Raw genomic sequence first — 15,058 nt, forward strand, 5'->3', positions numbered from 1 at the left:
GTGTACCCTGAACTGGCGAAGGCAGTGCTGGAGAAGATAATTCCATTTCCATCAACCTACTTGTGTGAGAAGGCATTCTCCACCATGCTTCTGACCAAAACAACTGTTCACAACCGCTTCCAAGGTGGGCTGCTGCATGATATGAGGGTGGCTCTGGCCAACACAAAACCTCAATTAGAGAAACTAATGTCACATAAGTAATAGCAAAATTCACATTGAGTGTATGTTTGATTACCCTGCAGTGTATGCTTGATTGAGTTTGTCCATGTTCTTTAATTTTTTTCTGTTTTTCTTACTGGTTTTGCCAATAGGACTGACATCCTTAATGTTTCTGTTTTGGAGAGTGAAGTAAATAAAGGATCAGCAGTACTACATTTCATCTTATTTCATCCTTGTAGTAACACAATATTTGCCAAAGTTAGGGGGTGTTGGACTGCCTACACCTCACTACAGGGGTGCTGAGGTCAGGAAAGGTTAAGAAACGCTGCTCTAAGCTATTCCACATAGTTATAAATCTATATAGAAAACTGTATTTCTTCAATCCTTTTGATATGTGGTCATTCTTAATTTACTTCTGTGATATCTTAAAGCACTTTCATCTTTAATCAGATCTCTTCTATCAATAGAATCTATCCCCTTTAGTGACCTGAACACTGTAATCATGTAACCTCTTTCTCTTCGATCTTTCAAGGTTGGTAGACCCAATACTTTTAGTCTTTCCTCATATGATTTATCTGACAGGCTTGGGACCAGTTTGGTTGCTGCCCTTTGTATTCTCTCAATCTTGCTTAGATCATTCACTCTGTGTGGGGACCATACTACTGACACATATTCCTGTCTTGGATGTATCAGGGTTTCCATGAGTTTTTTCATCATCTCTTCATCCATATAATGGAATGCCACTTTAATCTTCTGCAAAAGTCCATATGTCTCTCCCACAATTCTGCTGCTATGTCAGGTGACAGGCTGTCTTTTAGAAACACTCCCAAATCTTTCTCCTCTTTTTCTTTTATAATGTGTTAGCTTCCCAAGGAATAGTTTAAGGATGGCCTTTTGCCACTATTGTCCATTTCCAATACCTTGCATTTTTTTGTATTGAACTTCATTTCCCATTCTTGGCTCCATGCAAAAATAGCATCTAGATCTTTTTGCAATATTATACTGTCCTCATTTTTCACTCTTCTCTTGCTTTTTGCATCATCTGCAAGCATGTTGGCATAGCTTGTTGTTCCTCCCACCATGTCATTAACATAGACAAGAAATATTATTGGTGCAAGTACTAAACCTTGTGGTACTCTGCTCGTTACTGCTCTCCAGCTTGACATCTTGTCCTTTACTACTGTTGTCATGCATCTTTAAGGACAGTAGTAAAGGACAAGATGTCAAGTGTGTATTTCACCATGGTCTTGAATCATGTGTTGGACTTGTGATTGACAACTGTTTCCCTTCCATAAGAGAGCTCAGAGCTCATATATGACTGATCTATAGGTTATGCTTTGACCTTACATGCATGCACACACCCAACTCCCTGCCCACGAGAGTTGGAGTGACGACTTGCAGCGCAGCAATACTGAAATTATTTCAGCCATAGTGGGAGCCGTGATTGCTACCACTGCGCCGTCAAGTCATCTGTGTGTGTGAGATTCACCATGGTTTTGGATCACGTGTTGGGCTTGTGATCGACAGCTATTTCCCTCCCGGCAGAGCTCCTGTATGACCAATCTATGGGTAATACTGTGACCTTACATGCACACACACACACCCCAACTCCCCGCCCGCGAGTTGGAGTAACAACTCGCAGCGCAGATACTGAAATTTTTTCAGCTGTAGGCGGAATTCGTACCCAGACCGCCTTACTGGCGGCCGGGAACTCTAACCACTGTGTGTGTGTGATGATTATAATGATAATAACAATAAACGGTTTATCAGTGATACATAGGTACACTGACAATATACAATTTGTTACAAGCTTAGAGCTAGGTATGTGTGTGTAGTGTGCAGGGCGTTGTAGTTGATAGCAATATTTCCCTTGTACCACTCGCCGTGTCGATGACCGGGTATCCAGGACCTTAACAGTGTGGGTCAGGTCAGATTGTACGTTGGAAAGAATTCGTTACATTGTCACGATTGTGTGTAGTAGCCAAGAATTTTGACTCTACTAATGTAATTCCCCTGGAGACTGACAGGTAGTAACAGGTCAGCAAGGCGGGTCAACACTGCTCGTTGGCGTGGTTGTTGTTGTTGTTGTCGTTCCCTAGACTGTCTGTCCGAGCAGTCCCGTCTCCCCAAGGAATGCCATAGCCAAAACTGGGTTTTCCCACAAATCCTTTATAGAGCGTATGTTGTGTTGTTTGCGTGCATGATTGTGTATAATGCAGTCTTCCATTATGTGTTGTATGGTATGGGGTGAAGTGTTACATCCTGGGCAGCTGTTCACAATGCGGTCATCCAGCCTCTTCTGGTAGCTTAGAAGTGCTGGGTGGTGACCGCATCGCAGTCTGGCCAAGTGGACTCTGTCCTTTCGTGGGAGAGAGGATTCAGAAGGGTGGATATCAGGGGGTCTGGCATGCAGCAGTGTGTTGTCTTTCAGTGTGTTAATGGAGCGGTGAGTGATATGATTATGAATATTTTTCCGGAGGCTGGTATTTGGTGGTTGTGGAGGAAGAGAAGAGAGTATCTGTGCGTGATAAAGGTCTTTGGGTGTTGTTTTAATGTTTCTTGGTGTGTGTGGGTGTTCTGCTATGTAGTGTAGCGGGTGTAATGTGTTTGTGGTGGCTGCGGCAAGTGTTTGTGTGCCTCTCATGTCGAGGTGGTCCTTGACTTTGAGGACTTTTGTTTCATGGTGTAAATGGTCTGTAGGTGTTGTATTTGTGCAGCCTGTAATTGTTTTTAGGGCTTTGTATGATTTGAAGGGTGTTGTGGTGTGTCTCAATGAGATTAGGAGCCCATGCAGGACTCGCATAATTCATCACTGAGCGTATGCATTGTTTGTATATTGTTATATTAGTTTCTTTGTTTTGTCCAAATGTTGTTCCAGTGATTGACTTAAGTGCGTTAAGTCTAGGTGTGCATTTGTTTTTTATGTTTGTGAGGTGTTGTTTGAAAGACATGGATGTATCGTATGTTACACCAAGAATTTTCGGTGTGTTTGTGTGTGGTATTAGAGTGTTGTTGATGTAGAGATGAGGTATGTATTTGTGTTCTTTTGTCCAGTTGGTGAGAAGTGTTGCTGTAGATTTGGTTGGAGCTATTTTGAGCAAATCTACAGCTGTTGGTGGCTAACTGCACCTTCATTTCAATTTATATTGCAGGGTTGGTGCAATGGTGTGTGTATTTACCTAGTTGTATTTACCTAGTTGTATTTTACGGGAAGGGGAGCTATGCTCGTGGGGTCCCGTCTTCATATCTCATTTTATCTAAACTATTTTTAAATTCATGTATTGTTTTTGCACACACCACTTTCTCATCTAACTTGTTCCAACTGTCTATTACTCTGTGAGGAAAGCTGTTCTTTTTCAAATCTCTTCTATAGCTGTCTTTTTTTATTTTATTTCCGTGTCCTCTTGTATTTCTGTCATCCCATTTTATCAGATTCTCTCTATCAGTAATTTCCATGCCTTTCATGATTCTGTAAATAGCTATCAAATCTCCTCTCTCTCTTCTTTGCTCTAGTGTCTGTAGTTCAAGTTTTTCTAGTCTCTCTTCATATGATAGTTTTGAGAGTGTTGGTGCCAATTTTGTAATTGCTCTTTGTATTCTTTCAATTTTTTTTATACATTTTTTTTGTACTTGGTGACCATATCGTTGCTGCATATTCCAATCTTGGTCTTATCAGGGTGATTAGGATTTTCTTCACCATTTCTTCATCGAGGTATGTAAATGCAACTTTGATTGTTCTTATTGAATTATAAGTTTCTCCAAAAATCTTATTTATATGTTTCTCAGGTGACATATTATTCATAACAATGACTCCCAGGTTCCTTCTCATTTTCTACTTTTTTATTCCTTCTTTCTCCCAATTTATATGCTCCTGTTATTCTGTTTTTTGCTTTTTTCCAAATTCCATTATACTACACTTTTTTGTATTGAACTCCATCTCCCACTTCCTACTCCATTCCTGTACTTTATTTAGATCACTCTGTAGTGATTCACAATCTTCTTCAGTTTTCACTCTTTTCAGTAGTTTTGCATCAACTGCAAAGAAGCTCATATAGCTTTTCAATTCCTTCATCCATATCATTAATATATATAGCAAACATTATTGGGCCAGAACTGTTCCCTGCGGAACACCGCTTATTACTTCATCCACATTTTGAGTGCTGGTTTCTTATCACTACTCTCATTTTTCTTTCTTGCAAAAAGTCTTCCATCCAATTTAGTAGTTTGCCCTGTATTCCTCCTTCAGTTTCTAATTTCTTAAGCAACTTCTTATGTGGTACTTTGTCAAAAGCTTTCTTTAGGTCTAGAAATGCACAGTCCGCCCATCCATCTCTTTCTTGTATTATATCTATTAGCCTTGAATAGAAACATATTAAATTGGTGACGCATGATCGTCCTTGTCTGAATCCAAATTGCCTTGGATTTAACACTTTGTTATTTTTTAAATATTTTAACCCATCTACTTTTGATAATTCTTTCACAAATTTTTGCTATTGTACTTGTTAGAGAGACTGTCTATAGTTGGTAAGGTTCTTCTTTATTTCCTCCTTTATATATAGGTACTATATTTGCTTTTTTTCCAATCTTCTGGAACTTTTCCTTCTTTCAAGAACTGTTTAGTATGCTATGTATTTTGTCTGCCAGTTCATTCCTGCATTCTTTCAGTATCCAGTTTGCTATTTCATCTGGTCCCATGCGATTTTCTGACATCAAGATTACTCAAGTGTGTTAATATATTCATTCTTTGTTACTTCTATTTCTTCCATAGGGGGGACTTTCTCTTTCCATTCGTTCTCTTCAGTTGTATGTTCTCCCTTGTAAACACTGATTTAAAATGTTTGTTCATAATTTCCGCCATTTCCATTTCCTCAGTGTATTCAACTCCCTCTTGTCTTAATTTCTCCCAAGTCTTGTTTGTTTTTCAGTTTATTGTTTACAAATCTGTAGAATAGTTTTGGTTGATCTTTACAGTTTTCTATGATATCTTTTTCATATTTTCTCTTTTCCTCTCTGCACGTTTGTACATATTCATTTCTATAACAGGTATATATTTTCCATTTTTCAGGTCTGTCTTTTTTCCATCTGGTCCAGGCTTTGTCTCTTTTGTCTTTTAACTCCCTACAACTTTTGTTGTACCAGCATTTTACATATTCTTTTTCTTGTTTTTGTCTTGGGACATACTTTTCCACTCCTTTTTTGTAAATTTTTGTCAAAATATTCCATTTCTCTTCTACTGTTGTTTCTTCTTTGTATATTTTCTTCCCAGTTTTTCCTTTTGAAAGAATTCTCTTATTTTATCAAAGTTTTGTTTTTTCATACATCATTCTTCCTTTTCTATATTGTTCATTTCTTTTCATATATTTTTCTTCATTAAGTTCCAGTTCAATCAATATGTGGTCACTTTTACTTATTGGTGTTTTATATTCAATTTTGTCCACTATTCTAGGTTCAGATGTAATTATTAGGTCTAGTCTCGATGGCTCTTCTTCATTTCTAAACCTAGTGTTCTCCTGTATCCATTGTGTCATTGAATGGTCAGTAACCATCTCAAGTAGAGTGTTTCGCCATGAGCCGTCTCCACCCTTTACTGTCATTTCTTCCCAGCAGATTTCTTTGCAATTAAAGTCGCCCATCATAACTATTCTTCCTCCCTCTTCCATTATCTTGTTTAATGCTATCTTTGTGTCCTCTAACATACTTTTATGTTCACTCTCCTCCCATGAGGCTGTTTTCGGGGGCACATAATTTATCACAAACTTTCTGCTCTTCTTATCTCTGTCTTCTACTTCCATCATTATCATCTCTACTGTATTCTTTCCATATGTGACACACTTCACGTTTGTATCCTTCTTAGTCAGGAACATAACTCCACCCCCTTCCTTTTTCACTCTGTTTCTAATCCAATAATTATATGCATCATGTCCTACACTGTTGGGTGGTAGTGGACCTTTTAATTTTGTTTCTACAATTCCCATTATGTCTGGTTCTTTTTCCTTCAAATAATCATTCAGCTCATTCAATCCTGTTATTAATCCATCTATATTTGTGTAAGACACTCTTAGTTTTCTGCCACTTCCATTGTGTTCTCTGTTTCCCTTTTGTTTTTCTCTTTTATGTCGACTTTCTTTAGTTTTATATTCACTACTCTCCAATAGAATCTCTCTTTTTCTGACTCCGTTCTTCTCTCGTTTTTTTCCTTAGCTTCAAGTCTTTTCTGTTTTTCTTCCTCTCTTTCCTCTTTATTCATTTCTCTTTTTATCCATACCTTTTTATATTGTTCATTTGTTGCTAGTTTCCCTGTTTTGGATAAGATATTCTCTGCCGTCGTTTGTGACCTGAATTTAATCTTAATTGGTCTAGTCTTATCTGTACTATACTTTCCGAGCCTGAATTTTTCCTCAATTTCCTTCATAATTTCTGGTTCATCTTCCTGAACTAATTTTAGTAAACTGCTTATTTTTTCATTTTCCTCATTGGTTCTTGAGGTTCTATCTGGGTTATGTTTCTCTTCCATTCCTAATATAATTATACATTTCTTTTTATCAGCTAAGTCTCTTACTATATTCTTCTGTCTCATCACTTTAATAACTGAGTCTTCAGTTTGTTCTCTCATTTGCTGTTTAATTATGTCAGTAAATGCAACTTTACTGTTTTCTTGAATTGCCTTCCATCCCTCTGTTTTCTTTATTATTCATCTTTAACTCTTCATTCTCCTTTTTTACATCTTTTAACTGTCTTTTTAGGTCTTCTATTTCCTTAGTTAAGTTTTTGTTCGCCTTCTCTAGTTCTTCCAATTTTTCAACCCTCTGTACAATTTTGTTAACATGACCGAACCTACGCTCCAAGTCCTCGATCATCTTATCGACCTTCTCTTCTAGTCTTGTCAGTCGGGGGGTGGGGGTGGGGGTGGGGGGTTGTGTCCCCCCCCACCCTCTTTAAATCCCTGTAAAATATTCTCATCACTTTCTACTGTATTGCTCTTATCTATACTTCTAATCTTTACATTTTTATTAGACATTTCATCGTCACTCAGCTGGTCGGGGGGCCGTTTGTTTACCTTTCGCCTGTCTGCCTGGGCCAAGTCCTCTCCTTCCTCATTTCCTTCCATTTCCCTCAGCAATCCCTCCCCTTCTCCTCTTTCCCTACTTTCCCACTACCCCACGAGCAATTTCCCCCCACCCTGTAAATACAATAGGCACTTCTCTTTGCGTTGGGATCCACGAAACTTCAATTTTCTTCAGAACGTCTTCTAAGCCGTCCGTTCGTTGAAGTGTGTGTGTGTGTGTGTCACACTTGCCCATATGAAGCCAATTCCTGCCTCATATTGCTACAGTAATGGGTTGACTCAAGAGGGAGAAAGAGAATGATAAAAAGAAGCAATCTGGCAGGGAAAATAGCCTATAGCGATACAGAGGTATGCACATATTGTGATGCATCATAGAACCATTGTGCATCGGGCATCCTTTTGCGCGCGAGATGTGATGCATCATCAAATCGTTGTACAACTGGCAACCCAATGTTTGCGCGCGAACATACAACTCGTACTGAAGAAATAGTACCCATCATATTCACCTAAATGTAGTCAGGTGGAACGGGGAAAGTGAGGTCATGCACCTCTCCTCATTCCTATTCATGCCCCCCCTTTATCCGTGTTCCTTTTAAAAGTGGCAATCTGTCTGAGGATGTAATACCCGAAATTACTATCGCTAGTCCAAAGGACATCAGTCAAAATCAGGTGAAGTGGAATTTTAGGGTTTGACCCTTCTCCCACTATATAGCCTACATTTTCAATACCAATGAGTTGGGAGGGGTTTTGTATGTATATAAAGAGGATCTGGTAACGAACATTATATCCAATACGAACAAAGAGAGGGAGACGTGTCGGCCATTCACAAACCCTAGTTAAAAAAAAAAAAAAAAAAAAAAAGTGAGTCGACACCGGAAAAGTATGGACAAATCAGGGGCTTAGATTGAGTCTGGAGCAGTGACGTCATCAGTCTAGTGTCCCTCGTCAAGGGATGACCTTGAAATCCAGTAATTACAGGATAGAAGGTCCTCTCTCATATCATGAGAGCCTCAAGGATCTGTAGCCTTCTTGTATTTTGTCTTTGCCCTATCATCATAATGCTTTCAACCATCATGGGCTAAGCTTGAGTAGTGTTACATTCTGTAAATGTAGGCTTATTCTTCTGTTAAGTTAAGGGGTGCAAACCACTGTGTATGAAGAATGAATCAACTCTGTCCCTTTGCGTGCGTTAAGTTCATACACAAGATGACAGCGTCGCAGCACAGAGGGTTTGCTGGTAGGATTGTTATTTGTTATTTAGTTGTTCGGCCCTTTAACTATCGTCCTATGAGTATCCCTGTTTTACCTTCGAATCTATTCTTCACAGGAAGATCGTGAACATTTCTACTCATGAACTTCTCTTTGATCGCCAGTGCAGCTTTCGTAAACGACGCTTTGCTGGAAATCTAATGTTTCTGATTCTTCGTCATCTTTGGAAAATTTTGAAACCTGTGTTGTTGCGCTAGACCAGTGGTTCTTAACCTAGGGTACCTGTACCCCAATGGAATACGAGACATGATAGCCAGTGCAATGTTATTGTATATTAACCACGAGAAAGCATAATGTGCATTCATTGTATCCTACTAATTGGCATTTCTAATTTGAAATAAAAAAGTACCTTTGTTCATTAATTGAATATATCTAATCACTTCTCAGCAAAGTTTGTATCACTAATCCTTTTCATATGTTTCCATTGTATTTATATTGGACGGGGGTACGAGAAAAATTTCTGAACTAATCAAGGGGTACTAAGGGCACTGAAAAGGGTTAAGAACCACCGCGCTAGACATAAAACTTTTGGTATGAGTGACCTAATTTCTTTACTAAGCTACCATCTCTACTTCAGTCCTGACTTCCTTTCTTAACTTTCTATAGCTGCTGCTGTGTTCGATCACTGCTTTTCACCCTTGCCTTCATATAACTTCTGGTGCCCAACAACATTATGTTCTCTCTCCTACATTTTTCTCCTGTTAATAAATGACTTAAGGTGGCGGCACACTTGGCATTTCTCGCTAGCATGCTACTCGCTTTCGCTATTTGCTTTGCTAGCAAACTCTTGATTATACGTCACATGGAGTTTTTGCTGGTGATTTTTTTGGCTTGTGGCTTGCGATATCAATGTTTAAAAACGAGTCTATTACTGTGGGAGTAAAAAAGTTAATGTTTTTAATGCTTAAATGAGTGTATAGTGACAGTTATAAATAATGAAAATCTCACGTATAAACAAAAAATATGCTGCATGCTCAACTCTATTTATACTTTATATATAAACCCCAGGAATGGTGGCTCACTTGAACACTCAAGTGAGCAACAAATTTTGCTGTTCGTTCTTCTGAGCAGGAAGTCAGTAGCATGCTACTCCCTTTGGATAGCAAAAATTAAAGTGAGTAGCAAAAGCAAGTAGCGTGCTAGCGAGAAATGCAGTGTGCATCCACCTTTACCCGTATCTTTCTCAACACACTGATATTGACACATCGCGTTTATTTACGCCATTCTCCAAACGTCTTTTTCGAAATGAATGAAATTTTTTCTTGAGGGATCGCTGCTCACATGACTTCAGACCCATTATACATGTTAGAGGCAAAGAAAACCTGTTGTTCCAGTTTCTCCACCCACCACTCGACACATTTACTTCGACGACAAACATCTGACACCCTGAATGGTTTGTCCTTTCCAAGTCTATTCTACTGCATATCTATATCTCGAATATTTTTTTAACTGTTTCACTGAAACTAGGTGTTCTGAACTGCCCTTAAAACTTTCTATCTCTAATAGCTGCTGACTCTGCTATACCAATTTATTCGCTCGCATGGAATGCGCTTTCTCATATGTGGGACTCACTTCACTTTAAAGCCTCTTTTTTCAAGTTTCACCCTCTCTCCTCAATCGCATTTCTTTTGCCATTTTCACGATCGATATAATTCTGAATTGGAAACTCCGTGCTTCCTGAGATCAGACACTACATTTTACGAAGCGTTTCACTCTTCGCGGTTATTGTTTGCGATTTTTCTACGGGAGGGTATCTGGTGTGATTTTGTTTAGAAATCTTTGGTAGATACACACTACGTGGTCTAGTTTACTAATGTTGTCTAGTACGGTTTTGTTATTAAACTTTACCCGACTCTAGCACCCCTGCAGTCAGGTCTAGGCTGTCTAGCACCTCCTAACTCGGGTTAACATGATAACTAGAGGGACATAGGAAAGTGAAGTGAAGTACTGCTATGATTCAGCACTTTCCAGCAACCCCGAAGATTTATTTCAACACCCCAGGTAAGATACGCTGTATGCCTTTCATTCGCATCTGGTTTCATTACTGATGTTCTTTCGCATCAGTCAAATAGAGGAATATGAAGAAAACACAGAGAAGCAGGAGCAACACGAGACAGAGAAGGAAGAAATCATAGAAGAAACGGGGAAGAAATGTCAAAGTACAAGGAAGAGAGCGTGAAGGAAGTGGAGGGATGAAAGGAATACTGCACAAAAAAAAAAAAAAAATGTAACCTAGGGCGAAAAAAGATTACACGGAGGAGGAAAATGTGGAGGTTGAGTAACACTATGAGGATAACTACGAGGAGGGGGCCTACGGGCAACTACGAAGAGGAACTATGGGAAAGAGGAAGATGCGAAATAGTTAATCAGTTGTTGAGGTCAGGTGAGAAAGGAGAGCCGGAGAAAAGATGGGAAAGAATATTGAAAAATGATTGGGAGAAGAGAAAGGGTGGGGGTGGGGGAGAGGAGAGAAAGACGATTGGGGAGATGGAGGAAATGAAAAGAGCAGGTGGGGAGAGGGATCGTGGGGGGTGAACCAAGAGACAGGAGGGGGGTGAATCTGCTGGTGTTGTTTTTTCTGTTGATGGCAGGTGCAGTAGTTTCTAGTGTTTGAGGTGTGGTGGATAAAATTCACATTTTCATTGTTATTCAAAATTGATACATTTCTGTTATTCCTAACATACAGGCGATTTTATTCAACCGACAGAAAAACCTTCGTCGTATAACGGTAACATTTGAGTAGAAATGGTGGTGGGTGGTTCGGGATCGAAAAACATGGCTGCTGCCGTGGTAATGCTCGGTGGAGGGGCACGGACGAGAGTATGGAGAACTACGGGGATGTAGTTGGAAAAAGAGAACGAGGACAAAGATAATAGATAACTGATGTATGTGGATGACGTGGATGAGGAAAAGTAAAGGAACAAGAGGGGAGGAAAGGGGTACAGAAGAACAAGAGGGAAAAGAAGGAAGAGGACGAAGATGAAGAAGAAAGAAGGACGAGGAGGAGAACGACAAGACGGAAAAGGAGAAAGAGGAAGGGGAGGGTGAAGAGGGGGAAGAGCAGAAGCACGACGAAGACGAGCAGTGCCTGAGGAGGAAGAATTGGAGGACGAGGAGTTGCAGCAGTGTAGGGTCAACAACAGCAGCAGTAGGAGAAAGAGGAGGAGGAGGAAGAGAGGACACTAGGAGCGGGGAGATCAGCAACATGAATAGATATAGGAAGAGCAGGACGAGAAACAAGAGGAGCAACGAGAACAGCGAAAGGAGGAAAAGGAGGACGACGAGAAGAAGCAGGAATAGATGGAGGAAGAACGTAGTGAGGAGGAGGAGGAGGAGGAGGAGCAGCAGCAGCAGCAGAGGGAGGAGAAGCAGCAGATTTAGCAATACTAGCAGGATGAGGATGAGGAACAGAAACAGACGATGGAGGAGGAGTATAAGCAGCAATTGTGGGAGGAACAGGTGGTGAAGGAAGAGGAGGGAAGAGAGAAATAAGAAGAAATGAGGAGGTGGAAAAGTTCGGAGAAGAGGAGAAGGCGGAAGAGTTCGTGGAGGAGCTTGAGAAGGAGGAGAAATAAATTATAGAGTAGGAAGAGAATGGTAAAGAGGAGTATGAGGAAAACGGAGGAGAAAGATGCAGAGGACGGAGGATGGCGCTTCTATCCTTGTGGACAATCTCACGCTGACGGAGAAGGGGAGACGAAGGAAGAGGAGGTGGTGGTGGAGGAGGAAGACGAGGACTGACGGAGGAAGAGGCAAAGGGCAAGAAGATGGAAAAGGACAAGGAGGAAAGCGGGGAAGGAGAGAGGAGGTGCAACAGCATCAGGATGGAGAAAACGAGCATTGGCAGTAAGAGGAGGAGGAGGAGGAGGAGGGGGAAGAGTAGTAGAAGTGGGAAGAGCAACAGCACCAGGACGTGGAAGAGCTGGAGGAGGAGATGAAAAGGATGAGGGGAGCAGTGACACCTGGAGTAGATGTAGAAGGAAGAAGAGGACGAAGATGATGAGGAGTACGGGGAGTAGGAGGAGGTGGGTGAGGAGAGGCGGTGTCCGCAGTAATAGGAACATGATGAGGATGAAGAGTATAAACAAGAGATGGAGGTGCATCATCATCAGCAACAATGGGAGGAACAGGTGAAGGATTAGAAGGACGAGGAGAGGAGTATGAAGAAGAGGAGAAGGAAGTGGCGGAGAGGGTGAAAGATGTGGAGGCGGAGGAGGCATAGGAAAAAGAGAAGGCGGGGGAGAGGGTAGAGGAGGAGCAGGAGGAAGAGAAAGAAATTATAGAGTAGAGAGAGGAGTATGAGGAAAACTGAGGAGAAAGAGGCAGAGGAGGAGGACGAGGAAGAGGAAGGATGGTCAGTGTTTTACCGGCGCTTCTACCCTTGTGGACAATCTCACGCCGACGGTGAAGGGGGAGACGGAAGGAGAGGTAGTGGTGGAGGAGGAAGAGGAGGAGGCGATGGGGAAAGAGGCGACGGCAGAGCAGGAGGGATTGTAGATGTAGAGTAGAAAGAGAACGAGGAGGGGGAGTATGAGGACGAGGAGGGAGAAAAGGAAACGAGCCCAAGGCCGCAGCCGGGAACCTGGAAAATAAAGGCTGGAGGGTGACAATGACTATGACGAGGTCAAATATATGAAGAGGGGAAGAGAAGTGAACGAAATGAAGGTTAAATGAAAATGGTCAAGCAGAAAGATGATGAGGAGGAAGAGGAGGAGGACGAGGGGGAGGAGGGAAGGCGGCAAGGCGGAGGTGAGAGGAGAAGGAAAAGGAAAAGAGAGAAAGGGAGGTGCAGACGTAAGAAAGAAGAGAAGGAAGAAAATGGAGAAGGGGAGGTGGTGGAAGGATAGAAGGTATGTACGATGAGGTGGAAAGATAGAAGGACATACAAGGAGGAAGTGGAGGATGAAGAGGAAGTAGTGATGGTGGAGGCAACGGTGGAGGTGGAGAAGTTGAATAGATGATGGTGAAGGAAGAGGTGGAGGAGGTGGAGGTTGCTAGGGTGCTGGCAATACGGAAAGGGTGATCCACTGAACGCTTTCTCAAAGTGTATCGTTTGTTCAAAACAATTTTTTTCTCGTATAAATACCTTCAAGATATTGTATATAGTTGGGAATCCGGGGGTAATGAGAGAATTTTTACATGTCAGAAACAGTGTCACATTCAAACATTCATGTCTTCTACGTGAAAAACTAATAACCAAGATAAAAAGCTGTGCGCACATAACGATGCGCATATGTTCTCAATCTCAAACAAGACACGCCAACACCCGTCCAACTTCCCTTCAACCGCTTCTCTTTACATTCATATTTTCACCCGAACCGGCTCTCTATTACCCTTGCCGATCATACAGGTCCAGAGAGAAAGCTTCAGGATCATAATGAATAATTATCAAAGTCTGAATCAAAGTGTATTGCAATCAACGTGCAAAACAAGGCAATCTCGCCACATCCGACACTGCCATTCACACAAGGTGAAAAGCATTTCACCGTACATTAAGGGAAAAACAGCGATTTACTCAATGCATATTTGCCATACCTGACATTGTAGGTGTGTCTGGGAGTCGCAACACGATGAAGGTTGAATATTTTACACATCACAGCAAGTGGAAGACGATTCCAAGACAAAACGTTTAAAATCTGGTCTATTTACTGTTTGCTTCCTTTGCACCCACCCTCCTCTTCTCGCCCGCCACTACCCTCACCTCCTCCAGTGACGGGGGAAGAAGCATCCGTTGATTTTGTTTCACTTTTACATCACAAAGGCATTTTTTTCATATACAATATTCACACCACATGGAGAAAACTCCTTGCACTATAATCTAGGTAGACTAGAAACACTGAGAAAGCTACGCAGGCCTTGTAAAGTGCACGAGAAGAGTATGCTAGTGAGTTACCCCTCGCTGGCTCACTACGGCGCCAAGAGGTTATACAGATTCCGACGTGCTACTCTTTAATGTGGGGCCGCCTAGTCAGCGACGCTCGGACCGTAACACGCACGCACTCAGCAGGCACACATTCACATATACGTACATATATACATGCACACACACACACACACATAAAAATTTGCATGCATGTACACACAACTGCATATACATACCATTCTTCGAAAGCTTATCATTGCATGTAAATGCGCGCACCATAATTCTGGCACTTGAGTTAGACTTGCATCTATATATGCGTGATCAACTTTAAGCACACACTACACGTGTGTAATAACACAATGATACATTAACTGATCGCGCGTATTACTTATAAGCATACATACATTCACACACAATATATATATATATATATATATATATATATATATAAGATATATATTATATATATATATATGTATATATGCATATATATGTATATATATATGATATATATATGTATATATATGTATATATATGTGTATATATATGTATATATATGTACATATATGTGTATATGTATATATAGTATATATATATTTATATATATATATATACGTATATATATGTATATATGTATATATGTATATATATATATATATATATATATATATATATATATACATTATATATATATATATATG

General features: G+C 40.6%; 1 protein-coding gene across 6 annotated transcripts in view; it reads right to left on the bottom strand.

Moving 5' to 3' along the window:
* Tlk (Tousled-like kinase) overlaps positions 1 to 14,402 on the bottom strand; it is a 474,415-nt gene extending 460,013 nt beyond the window's left edge. For 3 of the 6 annotated variants that reach the window (XM_076205688.1, XM_076205687.1, XM_076205682.1), the window contains exon 1: positions 14,030 to 14,400. In XM_076205688.1, coding sequence (XP_076061803.1) covers positions 14,030 to 14,036 — 7 coding nt within the window. In that variant the 5' untranslated portion in view covers positions 14,037 to 14,400. Of the gene's footprint in view, positions 1 to 14,029 lie in introns of all 6 variants that reach the window. The other 3 variants (XM_076205685.1, XM_076205686.1, XM_076205681.1) reach the window with 2 other exon arrangements.
* Positions 14,403 to 15,058: the final 656 nt, after the last annotated feature.

Source organism: Oratosquilla oratoria, chromosome 22, assembly GCF_046742065.1.
Source record: "Oratosquilla oratoria isolate Oo_2021 chromosome 22, ASM4674206v1, whole genome shotgun sequence".
Lineage (NCBI taxonomy): Eukaryota > Metazoa > Arthropoda > Malacostraca > Stomatopoda > Squillidae > Oratosquilla > Oratosquilla oratoria.